Source organism: Aristolochia californica, unplaced genomic scaffold (genome assembly GCF_029961685.1).
Source record: "Aristolochia californica isolate CCGP_79_NKW_82.1479 unplaced genomic scaffold, dmAriCali1.0.hap1 SCAF_4, whole genome shotgun sequence".
Taxonomy (NCBI): Eukaryota; Viridiplantae; Streptophyta; class Magnoliopsida; order Piperales; family Aristolochiaceae; genus Aristolochia; species Aristolochia californica.
In genome coordinates, this window is record NW_027182103.1 from 38,883,399 (window position 1) to 38,907,374 (window position 23,976).

The 23,976-nt window shown below is 35.3% G+C and overlaps 1 protein-coding gene across 1 annotated transcript; it reads left to right on the forward strand.

Annotated features, from left to right (window-relative positions):
* The first annotated feature begins 932 nt into the window (after positions 1-932).
* LOC137962133 (ketol-acid reductoisomerase, chloroplastic) lies at positions 933-5,564 on the forward strand. Its single transcript, XM_068808857.1, has 10 exons — positions 933-1,245; positions 1,332-1,424; positions 1,573-1,638; positions 3,131-3,271; positions 3,372-3,599; positions 3,693-3,810; positions 3,958-4,097; positions 4,179-4,346; positions 4,750-4,905; positions 4,990-5,564. The coding sequence occupies exons 1-10, from the start codon at positions 1,006-1,008 to the stop codon at positions 5,344-5,346; spliced, it is 1,707 nt and encodes a 568-aa protein (XP_068664958.1). The 5' UTR covers positions 933-1,005; the 3' UTR covers positions 5,347-5,564.
* Positions 5,565-23,976: the final 18,412 nt, after the last annotated feature.

Here is a 23,976-nt window from a genome sequence, read left to right on the forward strand (position 1 = left end):
CTAGATTTTTTTATTTTTTTTATTTTTTATGGTTCTTAGTGGCGAAACAAAGGGGGACAGTTTTTCTCTGTCTAATATCGGGTTTAAGAATCTCTGTACTTTCCCACAAAATTCTTCACATATGCAATTCTTTGTAGATGTAAAAACTTCATATTTTGTATTCCCCTTTTTTTGAATATTTTGGTCACATAAAAATTACCACAAAATGTGGGATAAAATACCTTTTTTTTGTACTTCTTATTCTACTTCTCCCCCTCAAGCTAGAAGGTATCAATGTAATCCTAGTTTGAAACAAAAACATAATTACATTTATTATCTCCTCCATCAAGGTATCTCAAGGATAAGAACTCAATCGAATATAAACTCTCAAAAAAGAAAAAAAAGTTCGAAACCAACCTCATAGGATTTCAAACAAAAATAATAATAATAATCACTAAAAAAGATAATACATTTCACTCAAAGGACGATGATAAAAACCCACTAAGGATTCTCAAAGTCTCAATGGACTTAAAACACCCATATGTATAAGGGTGGCATCGAGTCAAGTCGAACCGACCTACATACGGTTTGATTTAAATACTTGGAACTCGAGCTCGCTCATTTTCTCTCTCATTTTCCAACCTCTTTATCTTCTTTTCTCTCCACCTTTTGTATTCCAAAACCAACTTAGGTAACTCCGATTTCCACTCCAAGAGATTTTCTTAGGTTTTGTTTAGAACATCGAGAGTGGAGAGAAAAGAAATAGAAGATAAGAGAAAATTAGTAGTTTTTAGAAATTTAATGATTACGATTTTCTCTCAAGTGTCTATTTCTTTTCTTTCTAAATTCTATCGTTTTGTGAGAAAAAAATTATTAATTATTTTTTTTATTTTCTTTTAAAGATTATAGATCCACGTCTAGTGCGTAATACGCACCAGTGTAGATTGCTGTTTCACCTTGCCTTTATCATTTTGTCTTCTCTGTCTACCCGAAGGGTAGGGTTTTATACAGTTATCACACCCTGCTATGGCGGCTCTCTCTACCTGCCTTGCTTCACCATCTCAAACCCTAACATCAGTACGGTTAGGCTTTCTCTCCTCCTCCACTAAGACTGTTAAACCTCTCCTCGGTGCCGCCGCTGTTGCTCGGGGAGCTGCTGTCGGAGCTCGCATGGTCTCCATGGCGCCTATTAGATCCCCGACCTCTCTAGATTTTGAGACATCGGTTTTCAACAAAGAAAAGGCAACGCTGGCTGGAGAGGAAGAGGTATGTACATTTTTTTCGCTGCTAATGCCTTACCTTTTTTGCGGATTTTTGAGTTTATCAACTGAAATCTGTGGAGTTTATTTCAGTACATTGTGAGAGGAGGGAGGGATCTGTTTCAGTCGCTGCCGGATGCGTTCAAGGGGATTAAGCAGATTGGTGTCATTGGGTGGGGTTCTCAGGTGAATTTTTTGCTCTACTGCAGCTCTTTTGTAGTATCTTCGATAGCATCACGACTTTTGATTTCCGATTTCTTTTGTTATGAACTTCTTGTTTGTACTTAGTTATTTATTCTTCGTGGTTAAACGGTTTTGTGGCTTTCCGGTGTAGGGTCCTGCGCAAGCCCAGAATTTGAGAGATTCGCTTGCCGAGGCGAAGTCCAACATCATCGTAAAGGTGAGCTCTTTCTTAAATCTTTTAATATTTTTGAAAATTTTCTTTATTTATATAGTATCTAGCTTCTTTTTTTCTTTCTGATTTTTGGTTTGGGAATCTTATGTCATATCTGAGGAATATCTGAATGTTCCAGGTGGATAAAATGAGTAGATTTTTTTTTTTTTTAAATGGTTCTCTCGCGTATAATGTAAGAAATGTACCAGTATTGCACTGGATTATCTTAGTGGCGATCCAAAAGGGGACATTTTTTCTCTGTCTAATATCGGGTTTAAGAATAATCTCTGTACTTTCCATTGGAAGAGAGTCAATGATTTTGTCCACCTTTTTTTATAATTTTTTCTTATCTAGAATTTCCCTTGTTTTATGGTATGTGGTTTAAAATATTATGTCATGCCTGAGGGTGTCATGCCTGAGGGATATCTGACTGTTCCTGGTGGATCAAATAAGTAGATTCTTTTTGAGAGTTCTCTTGCTTATTATTTAACATTATGTACTTGTGTTTCACTGGATTATGGAATTGGCCATAAAAAAAAGGAGGCATTTCTCTGTGTCTAATTGCAGTTTTAAGTATGATTTCTGTCTTTCAATTGGAAGTGAGTCAATAATTTTGCATGCACTGCTTTCACCCTGTTTTTGGTAATGTTGGTTTCTCTGTTCCCTTAAGATGTTAATTATCAAATAATTAACATGCCACTGGAATATACTGGAGCTTTCTTGTAGGCTTCAGTTAGTTGGTGTTGGCTTGAAATTCCAATGACAATAATGAATTTGTTGAAATTAGTATGCTGTTGAAGATTATCATAACATGCTTGAGTCAGTTAGTTTGACAGCTCAAAACATTGATGTTGAATACATAATATCCTGATATAAAGCCATCAGTAAGTGCTGAACAGGCATGTCCTTCATAAGGATAGTCAGCTTCTTAGTGTGACTCTGGGTTTTTTGCTCAGTGGTCACATGGGGTGTCTTAAGTGTGTGGTTTGAGGATAAGGGTGTGTGTACGTAATCAACCCTCCCAACACCAAAATAAAAAGTAAAAAAGTAAAAGTCAACTCATAGGTTAGTTATCCTATAAACCATGATGTTGACTTCTGTATTTATTTGTATTTTTCTTAATAATGCTTTTGTCTGTATCTCATCTTTTTCTAATTTTTTTTTCTTCTCTGTGCTGCTATGTTGAAAGTGTCAGTTTGTCACTGCAATGTTTTTGGGGTATGACCAATGGTTGTCACCTATTAAAATTAGAAGTTTAGTCACCATTTAATTGCAGGAGCATCTATGAGATTTCTCTATGAACTATGCTTGTATGTTATATGTCAAGGCTCCTGCTGTCATTTACCTAATTTTCTTGTCCTTTAAAAATAGAAAATTAAAGATTTTCTGATAATTGGTAAAATAGCTAAATTTGAGTGTCCATTGTAGCATCATATCAAATTTTTTATGTGTTAGTTGAACTGATTTCCATGGGCTTCATTGTATGTGGTTCGTGTAGATTGGATTGAGGAAAGGTTCTAGTTCCTTTGCTGAAGCACGTGCTGCTGGATTTTCTGAGCAAGATGGAACTTTGGGTGATATATGGGAAACAGTTGCAGGCAGTGACCTTGTTTTGCTTTTAATATCTGATGCTGCACAGGTTTGATTTATATATGCTTTAATCTACCACATAATTGGTTTTGCATTTGTGATAATCATTTTGCATTCAGCTTGTGTGAGTAGTTGCTTCTCTTTTGCAGGCAGATAACTATGAGAAAATATTTTCTCACATGAAACCAAACAGCATTCTTGGACTTTCACATGGATTCCTCCTTGGACATCTGCAGTCCCTGGGGCAAGACTTCCCTAAGAACATCAGTGTAATTGCAGTCTGCCCGAAAGGGATGGGGCCATCTGTAAGAAGGTTGTATGTTCAAGGAAAGGAGATAAATGGTGCTGGAATAAATTCTAGTTTTGCTGTTCACCAGGTTTTACTCTTTCCTTGTTATGAGTTATGAGTTATGATGGGTTATAACTTTGTGCCAACCGCTCTTAGTTTTTATATTTTTTTCCTACCGTAGGATGTTGATGGCAGAGCTACAGATGTTGCCCTGGGATGGTCTGTAGCACTTGGTTCTCCTTTTACATTTGCCACTACATTGGAGCAGGAGTACAAGAGTGACATTTTCGGGGAGCGGGGTTAGTTCAAGTTGCTGCTTTTTAACAGTTTGCAGTTGTCCAACTTGGACTTTGATATTTTCGGGAAGTGAGGTTTAGTTGTTGCTTTGAACAGTATTCCATCGTCCATCCTAGACTTTGATATTTATTCATGTTACTTGTGATTAGGAATTTTACTTGGTGCCGTGCATGGCATTGTTGAGGCCTTGTTTAGAAGGTACACAGAAAATGGAATGAATGAGGATTTGGCATACAAGAACACTGTTGAGTGTATTACTGGGATTATATCAAAGACTATTTCAACTCAGGTACCAAGTTGTGTTCTTGAACACTGGGATTTTATTTGTCGTTTCTCTTTGTCCTAGCTGTTAATGATATAATGTCACTAGGGCATGTTGGCTGTATACAATGCGCTGTCTGAGGAAGGTAAAAAGGAATTTGAGATGGCGTACAGTGCATCATTCTATCCTTGCATGGACATTTTATATGAGTGTTACGAGGATGTTGCTAGTGGAAGTGAGATAAGAAGTGTTGTCTTGGCAGGCCGTCGATTTTATGTAAGTTTCCTTTTTATTTATATTTGTTTTGGTCGTGCTAGCTGAGCCTTAAATGTCATTATTTCTTTTGTCTAATGTTTTCATGTGTACAGTTTGAGGCATTTTGAGAACCATTCTCTTGAGGGGAGGTTCCTGAAACTGCATGACTGACGTACTTACTGGAATTTGGTTAATGTGCATTTTTATAGTAATAGATTCCAGGATACAGAACTAAGTTATTATGCTCCTGGAAATTATTTTAGAAAGATGTCTTTGTCTCTTGTTTTAGGAAGGAATTAGGGGAACAAAGTTGTCACCTTTCATGCGATGATAATGGACATCTGAGTATTACAGTTCCATACAGTCCCCCTTAGTGGAATGCTCAAACACCTAATTGGCTCTTGGCTGTGATGCTTGATGGCAGGAAAAAGAAGGGTTGCCTGCCTTCCCTATGGGCAAAATTGACCAAACAAGGATGTGGAAAGTAGGTGAAAAAGTCCGATCAACAAGGCCTCAAGGTGATCTAGGCCCTTTGCATCCCTTCACAGCTGGTGTTTATGTGGCTCTAATGATGGCCCAGGTACGATCAGTTCCAACATGTTGCTTCTCGCCTGTATAATCCATATCTCTCTGTATCTGATGATTGCCCTTTATAAAAAAACAGATTGAAGTCTTGAGAAAGAAGGGACATTCATACTCAGAAATCATCAATGAAAGTGTGATAGAGTCTGTGGATTCCTTGAACCCTTTCATGCATGCTCGTGGTGTCTCCTTCATGGTTGATAACTGTTCAACAACGGCAAGGTTGGGATCCAGAAAGTGGGCTCCTCGGTTCGACTATATTCTCACCCAACAGGCTCTAGTGGCCGTCGACAAGGGTTCATCGATCAACCAGGATCTCCTTAGCAACTTCTTCTCTGATCCTGTTCACAGTGCAATTGAAATTTGTGCTCAGTTGAGGCCTGCGGTGGACATCTCAGTCCCAGCGGATGCAGATTTTGTTCGTCCTGAGTTGCGTTAGTGAGTCAACTAGGTAACCACATAGGAGTTTTATTGGGTTGCAATTTTAGACTTTATCTAGTCTGCGTGTGGAAGTTTTGCACATGAGCCTGCTTGACATTTTGGCAAAGACTGAAGTAATGAGCTTGGTGGATAACATTTTGGTATTCATCTCATCCTTTTGTTGATTTTAAAGGTAACAAATTATCCTCAAAAATCAATATTTATATTTTTCTCTTTTGTGTTTTGTGTTTTATATATTTTTTAAGATTTATTTAATCCTAAAATTAATACTAACATGCCTGTGATAATATTATTGAACTATGACTGTTGACATGTAACTATGTTTAGTATCATCCTAGGTGAGCCGGTGACATCCTTCAAAGGATCATGATGTTTTTTAGATTATATTTAATACCAATCATACAAAAAAATTACAATGACTACTTTGCTCAATTTAGAGGATACTTGTAAGAGTGCAATTTTATTCCACCGATATTTTTGTTAAAGAAAGATAAAGAGAGGAATTAGTTGGAGACGAGAGATTGATCAATCCAAAGTTTTGATTGATCAAACCATCACTTAAATTTATGGATCATATTTTAGCCTATTGATTTTTTTCTGGTTGATTAATCATTGGCAGACAATGGTTTCGGAGAAATTTTTTTTTTTTTCTTGCTTGCTCGCTCGCAACCTTTGGTAACTTTAATCGCCCTACTCCTGCTTCTCTCCTCTCTCAGCCTCCTTCTCAAATTGTGTTGCAGAACACGGGAGGCTGAGCCTTTGTCGCAGAGCCTTTCGGCCTCCCTCTCTTCCCTCCTAAGTAAAGTTTCTTAAAAACAATTCAGAAGTTTCTGCTTCCATTCCTCTATTTGCTTTCTAGTAGTTAGTGACAACTTCAAATATGTTTTGAAAAGTTTTGAGAAATATGTTATTGAGACAGGATGTTAATAGCTGGATTTGATGTGTTCATAGAAATCTCCCTTAAAAATAGCAATCAATCCAGAACATCAAATAATGGATGAACATGTGCAAAAGTTACCTGAAATGAAAGTAACAGAAATTGACATGTCCATACTTGAAATAATAATGCAGCCAGGATAAGCAGCATCCACAAGATTCCTGCCACAAGAGCCAACCGTATAAAACCTCTTTTCCAAATGATCTTCATAGCAATTTCTGGAGAGATCCTTCCTGAAGACAACAGTCCATCTTCAACGTCTGCGTTTACAGAAAATAGAACAAATCTATGCACATCCTGGAACAACAACACCAAAGACAACAGTCCTTCCTTATATTCACACTTAAAAAATGCAAAATCATAATTAGGCAAGGGGAACTTTGACCTAATCCGAGAACATGCAGCAAAACCAAATCAAGCTCAAACTTGATGAGGTTATGGGTCAGGTGTGCTCACCTGATCAAGAATTGGGTTGGGTTTGGGTTAAACGTCTAGATCCAAATCCAAACTAGACACTACCTGGTACATGCCTTTTTTAAGCGAAAACAAAAATAAGATGGAGAAGAAGTGACCTAACTGTAAGACTCCTTCAACAGATAATTACTGATGTTGGGCTTTTCAGTCTGCTTTTTTTTGACCCCACCCTCAGTAAAAGAGATCACAAAGGATCGAGCTCCATTGCTAGCTTTATTTACCAATCTACCCACAAAAGATCAAAGATCACAAATAAGGATCTGTTAGAATAACAGTCCAAGGGCATTTTGATCTTTTACTATGTTCTGATTTATCTTAACATATGTCTGTTAGTTAGATGACTACATTAAACTCTAATGTTTCCAGTTTCATTAAAATCAGAATTGTATTTTATGAGCTATAAGATTTTTTGTAATTAAGGGCATTTTTGTCCTTCTTGTAATTATCACTTATAGGGTTTAATAAAGAGAGCCAAGGCTGCTCCCTTTCCTCTTCTCTTAAACTTTTTGCCTTCTCTTCCTCTCTCAAATATCCTTCTTTACATGGTATCAGAGCAATGAAGGCGATCTTAGGCAAATCTTCTTCAGTTTTTGGCTTCTTCCTCTCCATTCAGCAAACCTATTGAAGTTTACTTCCAAAAATTTCTGGACTGGTAGGATGAAACTCAATTTTTCCTCTTTTCTTCCTGCCTTAACCAATTGGTTGATGGCCTTTACTCTCAACTGAGTAAATACAATGATTTGAAGCCCTTTAAGGGCTACTTGAAGCCCTAGCTTCATTACTGACTGAAGAACCTACCAAGGCTTGCGTCATCCTCTCAATTACCTGGGTCATCCATTCTTTATGCAATTAAGTTGATGTTTACTCAAGTTTCTATCTCAATTACAAAGTGCAACTGCTGTCCATTGCTGGTTGGGTACTTTTGAGTGAAATTGTGCCCTAATTCCTTAAATTGAAGGGCCCACTTGCCTATGCAAGGTAAAATGAATTGGGGAAAGTGATCCTTTGTGTAGTTAAACACATATGCATTGAATTAGGATCTTTTAGAGGAAATCAGATAGCTGAATCCAGCACACAGGTTGCTGTCCAAAAAACAACTGAGAGTTTAGAAGGAAAACACTCTCAACCTTTTCAGATAATATCTATCAGATTGAATGAGTCAAACTATGTGAATTAGTCAAGGTCTGTTCTTATGTTTCTGAAGGCTAGAAGAATGGCTAAACACATAAGAGATGATCCCCCTAACCAATTATTAAGGATTGGGAAGCAGAGATAGTCAAGTTATGACTTGGTTGGCAAACAGTACGGAGTCATGGTTTAGTGACCAAATTTTGAGTTGTGGAACAGCAAAGGAAATGCGAACAACCTCGGTTTCTATTTTGTCTCAACAGAGTAATTTGTCTCAGATTTATGAGACATGACAAGTATTTTAATATGAAGAGAGGAGATAGATCATATAAATTGCTAGAAAAACTAAGGCTCTTACAGCATGTGATTAGATGGAGAGGAAGAAGCTATTCAGGCCATTAACAATTCGATGGATCGCTTCACCTCTCGCATGCAAGGCTTCAATGAACAAGCTGACCAGGTTGAAGCTAATTTAATGAAAGTCAAACTTACAACCCAATAACTCTCAGCGGCCACTAAAACTCTCTTGGACCCAACTAAACAAGCTAGAGCTCAACCAAAGGAAGTTCAACATGATTTTGGCCAACTTGAGAGACCTATGCCAAGTTAAGGCAAAAGATAACAAATTGAATGAGAATGCTGCAAAAACAGCGGCTTACAGTCAACATGAGGCTAAAGTTGAGCCTGAAGAGTGTGATATCGAACCGAAATGGGAGAAAATGCATCTGGTCAAGCTAAAAGTACATGAAAGCCAACCAGAAGACAAAGATGCTGAACTCATTTCACAAAGGCTGCACCTAAGAAGATTCAGCAGCCAAGGTTAGCTAAGCTCAATTTCTTGAAGCTCATGAATGAAAAGGATCCCACCAATTCAGATTAAGAAGTAAAACAAATTTCAAAGTCTTGCCAGGTCGTGGAAGACAAGAAAGCACAAATGGGATGCTTTGTCATCATGTTGAAGGTGGAGTTCCACTGACCTGCAAATGATCAAATTGTATAGCTGATATCTTCATCAAGAAATGGAGGCACTACCTTGGGGGTAGCCATGCACAACAGTGTATCTTAATTGTCACTGGAGATGCTAGTGACTACTTGTGTGGTATGACTAGTTTGCAGTTCGATCCTCGATTGGGTGCAAACATCCATAAAAATGTTAGACCATGGGAAGAAGGATGACACAAGTCAAGACACAACTACAGTGGCTGAACCTTGAGGACAAGGTGTCTTGAAGGAGGGGAGTAATGATAGGCATTTTGTATTTAAATTATTGTCTAAGATACTCATTCAGAATTAAGTGTTAAAGGAGTAGCTTTGGCATTTATGAAATCATATTAGGGTAGTAATTTGGCACCACTTAAGGGAGGGGTGTAGGGTAGTTTTGGTACTACATTTTTGGGTATATTTTAGAGAATATGTAGAGAAAGTTTTGGTACTATGCCTATAATATTTTAGGAAAATGTGGGGACTTGTTATGGACTCATTAGGGGTTTATTTGCAATTTCTATTCATTAGGGGTTTATTTGTAATTTGTAGAACTTATGGCCTTTTGGCATGTTTTCCCTAATTCTCTATATAAGGGTGTAAGATAAATGAGAAGGTAAGCATTGAATTAATTAGTTGTAATCAGGTCAGAAGTTGACATTCTTAAGCTACAAATAGAAGAGATGTTGAAGGAGAGCCTCAGACTAGCTACATGAAATACAGCCTATTATATACATAGATTGATACATACATATAGATATATAATACATAAATACAGATATTCTGCCTATAGATACATGTATACACAGACACAGCTCCTTCCCTCCCTACCTCTCAATGTTGGAAGGACAAAGAGAAACGGCGCCCCTCCTCTCCCAGTGAGAGTCAAAAGGGGAAAGCCGGAGCCTCCTCCCTCTACAAGGCAGTCAGGCAAAAACAAGGAATAAGGAGCACACATCCCTTGCCCTTGCTATGCAGTGGTAGTGCAGGGACAGATGGTGGCTTCAACCTCCCCCACCTTTGTTATACTAATTCCAGAAATCATGTGCCTTCCCAAAGGGTTCCTCCTAAAAGCATTCTTGCTGCATCAGCTATCCAATTTCCATTAACTCTTATAACCAAATTATTTCCTTGCACCATCCATCGACCATTCTAGATAGATATCTTGCTCCATCTAGATCTAGATTGACTCTTGTTGTGAACTAATGTTCTAGTTATCTGGTTAATACTGGTTGAAATTCTGCTTTTGCTTTTATCGGTATCCTATGGATTCCTATTTTTCCAATTTTTCCCAAGTAGTAATTTTTTTTAGTTACCCTTAAAATACTGAATAAGCTTTTTTCAATGCCCTCAAATTGAACTTGTTTGCTTTTGACATTGACCGATACTATTTTTTAAGCTGGTGTATGGTGTCTTGTCATTTGGCTAGGAGTGATATTTTCTTTTCTCATATTAGTTTTTTTGGCCAAGGTGGCTTCTCAAAGGAGGGGAGTGAACTGAGTTTTTAAGTTTTAAAAAGTTAAGGTGTGCAAGAATTAAATCAAATAAATATGTAAATAAAATAGGTAGAAATTCACTCACCACAAGCTGAACACAAATAGTTTGTTATTGATGTTTCCCTATTGGTATTCATTGCCTAAGAAATTCTTCTAATAATTGTTCTATTAGCTTGGAATTACAAGAAAGAAAATCCTACTCTCCTTCAAGTCATGTCTATACTCAAATAAACGATTACAACTTAATCTCCCCGAGAGATTAACTAGATTTTAGTTATAGTAAGCTTTTTTTTATCTAGATTTATTACAGTTTTACATGAACCTATTAGCAAATGAAAAATTACAAGAAATGTCAAAATTTACTCTATTGTAATTGGAGAGATACCCTTCTCCTTTGAGAGCTCCAAGCTTCCAACCTTTGATCCATGATGGTGAAATTAAGGGTTCGACTAAAGTGAATGCAAGGAGATGGAAGTAGAAAGAAATGCAAAGATTTTTTAAAGTGTGGCTTTCTCTTTCTCAAAATTACACTTTGGCCCTATTAGTGCCCTTTGTAAGTGAAATGTATTTCACTTACGCTGGGTAAAAGGAACACATCGTAAGTGTAGGGGAAAAGTAAAATACAACTGTATTTCACTTTCCCCCGTTTTAGGCATAATGGGAGGGAAAGTGAATTTAGAGGGGTCGAGCTCTGAATTCACTTTCCCTCTCTCAATTACATCGGCCTCGGGCCGTCGGGTAGGAAGTCTTTGTCTCGCGAGGGCTTCGGAGAAAAAAAAAATTCTCTCTCACTCATGACTTTGACGATTTCAATCACCCTCTGTGCGACCTGTCTCCGATGCTCGACTCCCTTCCTCTCGCTGTCCCCAGCACCGACGACTTCGGCGACTTCTCTCCCCTATCTGCAACCTCTCTAGCTCCTCTCTCGCTCGTGACCTTCGACAATTTTAGTCTCCCTCTCTGCGACCTCTCCCCGGCGCTCGACTCTTTTCCTCTCGCTGTCCCCTGCATCGAAGACTTCTCTCCCCTCTCTGCAACCTCCATTATTCGTTCCTCTCGTTGCAACCTGTTATTCGTTCCGCTCGCTGAGCAAGGAAGATGAGCTACAACAACCTATTTATGTTCTGTTTTTTATTTTATATTCATATTTTGGACTTTTTCATTATGCAATACTTAGTATTTAATTACTTGCCAATTATAATCTTTAATTATACAGGATAATTAAAACTAATAATTTCTTTTTATTTTATTTTGTTCCTTTTAAAATAATTTTAACTTTGTTTAATGTTTGGGTCGAGTGGAGTTTCTAAACACTCAACCTAACCTCGAGCCATATTTTTAAGAACTCAACTTTACCCGAACCCTTAACCTTAAACCCCTACTTCTAATTTGACAAAAAAACAGGCTAAAAAAAGGAACTAGATCCACCCTGTTTCCCCACCCTAATTTGACAAATATTTTGTGTATTGTATTTTTGTATATACAATTGTAATTTTTTTATATTAAATAAGTGATTGAGTTATATTTGTTTTATTTTTATTTTTATTATTACGATGTTTGTGTAGTACGCTGTGTAGAATGATGTTTGTATAATTATTTAATATTTTGATATTATAAAATTATAACTTTAATAATATAAAAGTAAGCATTTATTTAATTGTTATATATAATATGTTTTATTTATTAACTAATATTAATTTAATTTTCTGAAAGTCAGTTATATCAAAATATTTTATTTAATAAATAATTTATCTGTACTTTACACCACACTTTCTATTGTGCACACTAACACAAACAAGTACTTTACACTGCATTTTTCATTGCGCACACTAGTACAAACAAGTACTTTACATTCCTTCTCACTTTCCCTCGAGGAAGTACTTTACATTCCCTCCCACTTTCCCCCTGAACTTACATTGTGCACTAACCCCCGCTTAGGAAGGATTTCTAAATGATTTGGAATAAAAGCAAGTCGGTATGCCAATAAAAAGCTCTTTAAGTTTTGAAAGGGAGATTTGGTGGGGGTATTTATAAGTTTCCCAAGCCAAACTAGTTGTTTTTTGCCTATTTGAAAAAGTTGATTGTACAATGATTGATTAGTGTAAAGTGATTGATCGATCAATCGTATGTAAAGACTATTTTTCTGTCAAAATGTGACTTATTGATCGATGGTATGATTGATCAATATCTTCCTGTTGGGTATAATATTTTAAGTTAATCGATCCATGTACATGGTATGATTGATCAATCAGAATTCCACTAGTAGAGCATAACAAGTATGATCAATCAATGGTCTTGCTATGATCGATTATGCTTTATGTCCTTGATTGGTAAAGTTCTGTATGATCACTCATTCATTGAGGTTGATTGATCAATCAACATGAATTTGCTTTGCTTGGATAATATTGATTTATCACTCCAATTGGGATGTTCGATCATGCTTTATAGCACAATTTGTTCATGTTTTAAATGACCAATCAATTGACCTTGGTTGATCGATCATGCTTTATATTTTTTGCCTGTGCAATTCTGATTGATCGATTATTGGCGGATGCAAATCATTTAAAAACATGAAAATTTATTCCTAAGTGATTCTAACATGTATGAAATGTGTGTTTGGATTTTAAAAAACATGTTTGAATGCAAAGTATGTCCTAAAACTCCAAAATTTGTATTGTACCTCAAGTTTTGAAAGAATTGGGTTGTTCTCTTACATAGATGAGTTTTAGAGTTATCTCAATAATTAGTAAACTCTATTCTTCAATTTTTCCTTTTCTTTTGTGGATGCTTCTTCAAGAGTGCTTTGACATTCCATAAAGTTTGAGGTCTTTGAAAAGTTTTTGTCGATCCAATGCTTAGACCTTTGAATTCCGTATCTCTTGAAGAAAATGCATCTGAAATACTAAAATTACAACTGTTAGATCAATTAAATTTTTGTCATCAAAATCAAGAAGGGAGTCAACAAGTTTTCTGTAAGCTAGGTCTCTTGGAAAAAGAAAGAGAGATCCCTAGCTTGGTAAAAAAAAATTCATGACCATGAAATAAAGGGGAGAATGAGAAATGTGAAAAATGAGATAGGTGATAACGCCTATTGTGAATAATTTTATGACCTTGAATTGTAGTAAAAATTTCTTGTGACTAATAATGAGGAATTCTGCAAGCTTTGGTAAAGAATATACAAATAAAGGGGAGCATGAGAAGTATAAAAAACGAGATAAGGGATAAAGCCTACAATGAAGAATTTCGTGACCATGAGTTATGGTAAAAATTTTTTGTAGCCACTAATAAAGAATTCCACAAGCTTTGGTAAAGAACATCCAAATAAAGGGAGAATGGAAGATAAAAATTGCATCTTTGAAAGTTTTTCCAGTCAAAAGTATTGAAGAAGGAAGATTGAAGATCGAAAAAAATTTCTTTGCAAGTTGAAATTACAAACTCTAGCTTGAGGTAGAGTATTAAAAAAGTAATTATAGAAGCATCTTACATGACTCTTATGACAAGGAGTCTCATAATCAAGGAATTAATATAACAGTCTTTTATGAGTCTCATCTAAAGAAGTCTCTCACAAGAAGTCTTTTAGTACTATTAGTTATCTATTTATGTAATAGTTGTTTACATGTTTTAGGTCTTCTTTTAGGAATTCTACTTTGGTGTAATTGAGACTTTAGTAGTTTAATTGTACTTTGTTTTTAGTTATTTTCTATTGTAAATAGAGCACCAATGTACTTATTCTGCAGAATTAGTGAATACAAATTTCTCCCATCTTTTTCTTGTAAATTTCAACTTACCTCAAAGTTAACTCACTATGTTCAACTATCAACTGATATTTACAAAGGGGGGGGGGGGGAGTTTTGTCTACGAACTTCAAATTCATTTCAATCATCTACATGAACTTCAACTTCAAATTTGGTGTTAGTGTGGACGAGTTCATGTGCATTGGAAAACAATTTCCAATGTTAGTGCCCCAAAATGAGAAAAATATAAAAAACAAGAGAATGAGTAACTTGTAATAATATACTTAAATAAAACATAATACCTAAACCCCAAATTAGGTAAAACAAACATGATTACTACACGAATAAGTAATTTAATGTATAATTAAAATATATTAATATACTAATTAATTAAATTAGATATTATATTATTTAATGATTGCAGTTTATTGTACATTAATACAATAATTACGTGAACCAATTAACTGTGCACATAATTAATTATAATTTTTTTTAAAATTAACATAAACGAATATAATAAATTAAGTTATTAATTTATTAATAACATATGATATACTTTAACATAAAAAGGAATGATTAAAAAGAATTGATCAAATGCTAACTTTAACACACTATATATTTTTATGTATTATTAATTAATAATATTTTTTCGTCAAATTTAAAACCATTGGTTTTATTAATTTTATAAATGGGTTAATTAAACCAAAATAAATATAATGAATACATAAAAATATTATTTTATTAATAACACAAGATGGATTTTTATTTAGTATTAATAATATATTCCCACAATAATATAGATTTTTTTTGACACCGAGTTGAATCGGATTAACTCGGCTGAACTTGGGCTGGTCCAGTCCGAGACTCGGGCAGAACCAATGGTTTAATTTTTCTTAACTTATGAAAAATTAAATTGGCCTCTTCTTCTTCACGGTGCTGCAATGGGGGCTCTGCGACGGAGTAGCCCTAGGGGGGCGCTACGAGGGTTGTGATGGAGGCGGTGAATCAACAGAGGCGCTCCGACAGGGAAAGGGGGCGCTGAGAGGGCTGCGACGGAGACGGTGTTCGATGTCAGGAGGCCGGAAGGTACAACGGCTTGCTGCGATGGAGACGTCGGGACAGACCAAGAGGGAGAAGTGAGCGGGAGAGAAAGAAAAACAAATTCAGCCTCCTATGACGACACGTCCCGCTCGCTTCATCTGGATGATTCACAAAATACTTCGGAATCCGAAATCCGGAAATTAAACCGTCGGTGTTATTTTCGGATTGATCAATATGAATTGGGCGCTGGTGCACCACTAACTACGTTAGGAGATGAACCGAGTAATGTGACTGAAGTTCATATCCTGATTCAAGTTGACTAACCCCCCTAAAATTCTATCCCATAGGGACTTAGGTCACTCAAGTAACCACACCAACCAATATGCACAACTCATCCTTTCACAAATATAGTACTCTAGGTTCTCTAGCCTAAACCCACACTTGGGATTTGTAGCAGCTAATAGACACTCTTGCCTAGAATCCACAAAGGATTTTTTGCAGCAAATTAGTCTTTCTAGCCTATCTATACCTGTAAGGGGATTTCATGTACATATCAAAGGCTTATAACTAGAAATCCTCAACCACAACAACTTTTCTCAACAAGTTGAGGGATGGTCTTGCTTATACAAGGTTTTAGCAAATGTTTTCAAGGGTCACTTGCTTACACTTAATATACAGACTATGCTTATTTGTCAAGCTGAATTTAAAATTTCATGCACACACAAAGTATGCAACCAATCCTATGTACCCAATCTACATGGGAGTAGTTCAATAAATCCTTAATTGACTTGATTTCAAATTTGTGCAAATTCTCTTTCTCCTTAGCCACTTCAATGAACAAGAACTCACAATTTTGAAGAGTTCTTGGTGGATTTATGCATCAAGAGTCACATGTGCAAGTTTGTGAGGATTCTCACTTTGCTATCATGTCTTTTTTAAAATAAAAATTCCTTCTTCCTCCTAAGGATTCCACACTTCTTTAAAGGAAATCCACCTTTCTAAGTTTGAGATGGAACACAATACTATTGAAGACACAATACATGACAACAAATGTCTTGAAAAATAGAACTTTTCTTTGTTTATGGTATAAAGAACTGGGGTAATCAGACTGCACCAAATCTTGGGTCTCTTCTTTGAATGAGTGATAAATGTTATTTGGAAGATTCTGTATTACTTCAAGATGTGCGCATTGTCTTATGTTATCTTGATGAAGCATTGAGTTCCAAAGATCTGGGCATGAAAGTTGTGTGGTTTCTTCAAAAATTAATAGGGGTGGAACATCTTTTGATTAAGCTGAACGTTTCCTCGATTGGGTAGAGTGTTTTTTGACAGTCATGCCATGCACTAGGTGAAGAAGTTTCACATAAATGTGGACCTCCATGATGCTCTTCAAGTGGTTATCCTCAACAGTTCCTTTGGTACGGAAGAGCTTGATATTTGTTTGAGGAAGTTTGCTTAACGTTCTCTCACCCTCTAGAACACACAAGATTCGGATCACCGAGGCCTATGACTTATGTTGCCATGAAATTGACTTCATCCAATATTTGTACAACAATTCTGATGTTCTTAAGAAGCTCACAATCAAGCCAATGATCAACTAAAAAGTCTTTTATTTTTTATCTCTTGAATTGTTAAGCTACATCCATGTAAACTTTTACAAATTTATGTATTTTGTCTCTTTGATTGAGCAAAATTTGTTGATCTCACTCATACTTTCATGATTTAATTTTTGGAATACCTTCATTTGGATTCTAATGCTTTTTCTTTTCATGCTAAAGTGTTTCTTCATCTACTTTATTGGCATAAAAAATTGCACATCAAAGGGGTACTTTTGTAAATTTATTTTTCCAAGGATATTTTGGTAATTTTCACCAAATAGGGAAATTGTACCATAAGGATGTGAAATAAATTCCTAGAGCAAAATCATGTGTAAAAAAATTTAGAAAGCCTATTTTCTATATTTTTAAGTATAAGAGGTATTTGGTAATTTTTGGTCAAAATTCAAGAATTATGTATAATAATATCCAAGTGTCCTTAGTCTAGGAACATTATATTTCTAGGAGATTGATTGTATAAGGCCCCTTTTATGTAATTTTTATGCAAAGGGGAGAGTGATCCAACGGTACAAGCCAACAAGCTATGAACAACTTAAGCTCAAAGAATCTAACACGAAGCCCATCTTGGCCCAACACCAACTCAACTTGGTTAAATCTGACCCTAACCAAACTATTAGGAATTAGACGCCCTAATTCCAAACTAACGAGAGTAATAATAATAATCGCGAAAGAAAAGAAAAACAAAAACGAAAATACAACAAGATTTATACAGGTTCACCTCAAGGTGAAACTACGTCTTGTCTTCTGCTGCTACAGTAATCCACTATGAAGATGAAATAATTTACAAAGAGAAATCACACTCACTTACATGTGTTTTTCTCTAACCTCTCTCAGGCTGTAACTCAAAGTCCTTCTTCGAGATAATAATCAAATCCTAATAGTGGCGCCCCAGATATAAAGAGGAAACTAGGACAACCGCTATACATGTGTAAAATTTCCAAAATGCCCTTAATGAAACAACATTTAATATATCCGAGTACCGACTTATTGTAGGGCGTTGATTAGGCTCCACAACTTAACACAAACCAGGTCCAAGTTAAACCAAACAAAAACTAAACTAACCAAAAATGAACAAAAAGAAGCTAAGAGACAAATAACCTTTGAGCTTTTGTAATAGATGATCTTTGCATATTGTAACTCTTGTAACTGATATCCCATGTTCTCCCTCCATAATGAGCTTGAGAGATCATTATAGATGTTGAATTTTTGGAAAGGATAAAAATTTCATTGACCTGAAGTAATCTGAGTACATGAGCCCCTATTTATAATAGAGGAAATTAATAGAGTCCAATTACAATTAAAGTACCCTTGTCTCAATTACACCCAAAGTCTAACAATTAAAGATAATTAAACATTAACATAAATAGAAGACTAATATAACTAAAACACTTTTAAACTGAGACTCTTCTACGAGACCACCTTATGTGAGACTCTTGTAAAACTCCACCATATTAATTATGGCTCTATGTGACTTCTTACTATGAGAGTCATGTAAGAGCTTTCCATATTTTCTCTTCAACACTCTTCCTCAAGTTGGAATTTAGAACTTCAGCTTGCAATGAAAAAGATTTTTGGTCTTCAATTTCCTTTGCCGCAAAAAAGTCTTCATAGGTGCAAAAACTTCATCTTTTGTGCTCCCCCTTTCTTGAATATTTTGGTCACATAAAAATTGTTGCAACATGTGAAACAAAATACTTCTTTTTTGTACTTCTTCTTCTACTTCTCCCCCTCAAGTTGGGGATAAAAAGAACATAGAGATCCAACTTGGACAAAATACAATATTGGAGAAGAAAATCACTCCTAGCTGCATGAAAAAGCTCCATACACCAGTCAAAATGGTCAGTCTAAAATACACTTCGTTCAATTTGAAAGGCAAAAAAATAGTCCAACTTTTGGGTTTAAAAAAAAGAGTATTCACTTTTAAGGGTAGCTCAAACACAAATCACCTCTTGGGTGAAGAATAAAAGACTTGATTCAAACTAGATATTGGGCACACTCTTATAGTTTTTAGTTAGTTGGTTTAGGCATTGCTCTGAAGTGATAAAAACATAAGATGATATACTAAAGAAATAATTGAGAAAATCAACTTTAACCGGAAGGAGGAGACTATGTAACACTCATACTTCCAAAGTGACATTTTTTTTTAGAAAACTAGGGGAGACTATAATGATAGAACTGAATAAAATTGACCAAGTATAACTTTATTTGGGTGAGTACAATTTTTTGGAGTTAACTAATAAAAATACAAAACTTGAAAACAACTTTGATGCAAGATATTGCATATCTTGAATGAGCACATCATAGAGTGATTAAGTTGGACAAAAAAACTCTGATTAGAAGACAATTTTGAGTAAAAAATTCAGATTTTAACAGAAAAGGAAACTCAAATCACATCAATGCTTGGAGAGATAATAGGAGAGAAAAAAGAGATAAAGGAGAGATTTTTTGCAAAACTGACTTTTGATACTTTTGATATCAATATCTCCACAAATATAGCTCAAAATTACAAAAATTTTGTTTCTAAAGAAACTAGACTCAAATATATTTCATTGAAGCATAAATTCTTTTCATAAAATATATTTATTTTGAGATAAAGAAGCTGATATATTTTTGGATTTGTAATCTAGCTGAACTGGATACTCTTTCTTCTTTGGCTAGCATGACCATTGACTCTTCCAAGAACGATATCTCCCTCTAAAAAACTCAGATTCAGAATTGGTTGAATATGTAAGAAAATAGACTTATAAATATTTCTTTGGATTTATAATTCTCCTTGTAAAGTGTCCTTCTTGATGGCATAAGATGGATCAAAATTTGAAGCTTTCTACTGCTACTTGAACCTTTCTTGCAGTCTGACTTTCCTACTTCAAATATCGATTTCTCTTTGTATAGAACTTCAATTGAAAAAATTCATTTTATGTTGGAAAGTAGACTCGAATATCTTTCCATAAATATATAATTTACAATATGAAAAGCTCATTATTGACGTTTGAACACCAAGAAAATAACAGGTATTAGAATTGAAAAGAGAAAAAAAGATCGAATATGAACCTAAACTACTAGAGATAATAGATTCGAAAAGGATCACATTATCTTTATGGGTTGACCAAGTCAACTCACAGAACCTGCTCTGATACCATGTTGACTTTTTAGAAAAGAGAAAAACTTCATTGACTTTATGTAACCTGAGTACATGAGCCCCTATTTATAATAGAGGAAATTAATAGAGTCCAATTACAATTAAAGTTCCATTGTCCCAATTGCTCTCAAAGTCTAACACTTAAAGATAAGTCCTGGCATAATTAAACAACTCAACATAAATAGAAGACTAATATCACTAAAACACCTTTAAACTGAGACTCTTCTGTAAGACTCCACCATATTAATTTTGGCTCTGTGAAAATTCTTACCATGAGAGTCATATAGGAGCCTTCTATATTTTCTCTTCAACAGTAGAAAGGGATCAATAATAAAAATTGAGGAGGTCTTGTGTCTTGAAAGGGGTCTTTGAAGGACAACTTTTGTCTAGGCTCTAGAAAATTAGACGTCAAAAGGGAAAGGAAAATTGTTGTTGTGCTACTTTAAAAAAAAAAACTTGATGTCTTGCAAGGTTCTTGCACTCAACCAAAAACTTGAGGAGAAGAATTAAAGGCATATTTTTTTTTATTTGGAGTAGTAAATTGTAGGTTGTTATAAGAAGTCTTTTCCTTGTAGCAATCGAATAACAAATCCACTATGTATTAATTTAAATTAATAAATTTGTAATTCTTTCTTTCAAACTACTTTTATTGTAAGCTTTTTCTATGAGTTGAATCGCATCACCAATAACCATTCACCACAAACAAATTTATGGCATACTTGGTGGGACCTGTTCATCCTCCCATCTCTCCTCCTCAAGGTCCAATCTCCCTCTCTCTGATCAAGGCCTTCATCAAATACTTATATGTCAAGGAAGAAACAAAGAGCATCAAAGAAGAAAAATGAAAACATGACCATCATAAAAAAATGGCACCTTTCTTGCCACAATTAAAGAGAGATACTACCATATCACCTACCATGCATAAAGTTGCCACAATGATAGCCAAAAAATTCACTAGCAACTAGCCATCTTCAAGCACCCATCCATCTGGAAATGGGTAGCAAAGCCTATTCCAAATTACAACAAGTTTTCTCCATTGACAGGTTGTAAGGGACCAATCAACAATGACTTTTTGAAAGTGAGAAGCTAGGGGGTTGCATGCGGCACATCTCGCTACGTTGAGAATAGTCGTGACTCCTACTTTCTGGGCAAGGCTACCTACCTATGCCATAGACAAAAAAATTGTTGATGTTAAATTCTAGGGCCTTAGCATGGAGAGAATTTGGTGAGAGGAAAAGAAAGAGGGAAGATCAAAAGAATAATAGGAAGACAAGCTATAGTTTTTAGGAGAGAGAATGCTAGATGTGTGAGAGAAACCTTGAGAAGAGAAAACTTCCCCAGGGTCCTAGGGTTGAGCTCTGTTGGAAGACATCTCTTCTAATATTTCCAAATAGCAGACAACAACTACCAATCACAAAGCATAAGCTAAAGACTGACATGTTGATAGAAGTACTTTAAAGGAGCTTCATTCTACGTATAATTGGATTCCACCTATCGAGAAGCCCAAAAAAGGGTGTCACGCGATGCTTTGATTTGGGTTTACCCGATGTTCAATGGATCAATATTTTTAAATAACACCACAAAGGTAGTTGTATTACTTGCAGTAGATGAGGATGATATTGTTTTGACAAGTAGTGATATAGGTAGCATAAGTCAGGTCAAATACAAGATATGTAGTGAGTTCAAAACAAAGGACTTAGGACTCCTCAAATATTTCATTGGCATTGAAGTCTTCCACTTCGAGCATGGTATTGTCCTATCACAAAGGAAATATGTACTTGACCTAGTTGAAGATACAAGAATGTTGGGATGTCGACTGGCTGATACTCTTATGGATGCAAATACCAAACTATGTGCAAGCTCTGAAGAAGATATTGATGTGAGTAAATACAAGAGGCAGGTAGGAAAACTTATTTAACTTACATTGACCAAACTGGATATTTCTCAGGTTATAAGTGTTGTCTATCAATACATACATAAACCCCAACTTACTCACTCACAAGCATTGGAAAGGATTATCAAATATTTGAAAAAGACTCTAGGAAAGGGACTCTTATATAAATGTCATGGTCATTTTAACATTGAAGGTTTTGCTGGTGCATACTAAGCTGGACCTCCTTATGATACAAAATTCACCTCTGGGTATTGGACTTTAGTTGGAAGCAATTTAGTCACCTGGAAGAGTAAAAAATAAAATGTTGTTGCTAGATTCAATGTCGAGGCCAAATATAAAACTATGAGCCATACAGTAAGTGAAATTTTATGGATTAAATCTCTCCTGACAGAATTAGGGTTCAACAAAAAGGCTCATATGGAACTTCACTGTGACAATCAAGCAACCATTAATATTGGTTCAAATTCAGTCTTCGACGAGAGAACAAAGCATATTGAAGCAGACTGTCACTTTATATGAGAAAAATTATAAGCTAGTATTATATATCTCAAACATGTTTCATCTCAAGGGCAAGTTGTTGATATTTTCACAAAGCCGGTTACATCAAATACTGAGACCACTATATGCACCAAACTGGGTATCTATGACATCTTCTCACCACCAACTTGAGGGGGAGTGTTAGATATGATTTATCTCTAGTGGCATTGATGTAAGTCCTTGATTTCTTGTCCATTTCCCATCCTATTTGGGTGAAGTCAATGTTGTAATTATTATTCTTTCACATTTATAAATAAAGCATAAGGGGGGGGGGGGAGGAGAATTAGGGTAGTGCTTTCACTACCCTAATCCTCTCATTCCCCAAAGTCCACTCCTCCTCTCTCAAACCAGTCGTTCCTCTTTTCTCTCTCTTCTTACTTTTCTCTTCTTTCTCTCTTCTCTTCTCTTCTTCTTCTTCTTCTTCTTCTTCTTCTTCTTCTTCTTCTTCTTCTTCTTCTTCTTCTTCTTCTTCTTCTTCTTCTTCTTTGTTTCTTCCTCTCTTTCATTGTCTCAACCGAACCTAATCACCATGGAATCCTGAAAAAAACACCCTAGAAGTTTCTATTTTTTGGTCAATTGTGGTAAAAAAGTTTCTCCCATGTAATGTTAATTCATTCCTTTAAAAAAATTTGAAAAGAAACGATAGAAATCCAATCTTCTGATATTTTTAAAGATTAGTTAGTTGTATTAATCTATTGGTTTAATAAGTACCTTATTCGTTTTTGGAAGTATGAGTATTGTATTGCCACCTCCTTTCATTCAAAGTATAGGTACTGCTATATTTATGTTCCTCTAATATTTCATCAATTTAACACTTCTTATTTTTTTATCACTTAGACATAATGCCTATAGACCCACTACCTACAAAGTACAAGAGTGTCCCAAAATCTAGCTTGAGTCAAGCCTTTTTTATTAACCCAGGTGTATTTTTTCTGTGCTACCCTTAAAAAAGTGAGTAATCTCTTTTTCATGCCTAAAATTAGGCTTTTTCTACCTTTGAAATTATGTAGAGTTTTTTTTCAGACTTTGACCATTTTGAATGGTGTATGGAGTTTTGTGGTAAGACTAAGTGTGATTTTCTTGTCCCACATTTGTGTTGTCCAAGTTTAGTCTTTAAGTCATTTTTATCCCTAGTTTGAACGGGAAAAGTAGAAAAAGAAGTAGAAAGAAAGAGGTTTTTTATTTTATGTGACTAGAATATTCTAGTAAGTGGGAGAATAAATATGAAGATTTACATCTATAAAGATTTTTTTTCAGCCAAAAAATATCTGAAGAATTTTTTTCTTTGCAAGTTGAAGTTACAAACTCCAACTTGAGGGAAAATGTAGAAGAGTAATTATGGAAGAATCTTACATGACTCTCATATGAAGAAGGCTCAAAGAAAGAGAATTGAAATGGAGGAGTCTAACACGAATCTCATGGGACCAAGTTTGACAAGAGGGTCTTAATTCAAATGTGTTTTAATTATGTTGGTTTTCTATTGTTTAGCTTGGTTATCATTAGGAGTACTATTATGGGAATAACTGAGATTTTGAAAGTTTAATTTTATTAAAATTCTGAGATACATTCACGTGAAATCATTTGAAAAACTGGAGAGTAGGGCGACATATCATTCTCTCCTTCAATATGCATATTCGATTTTATGCGTATG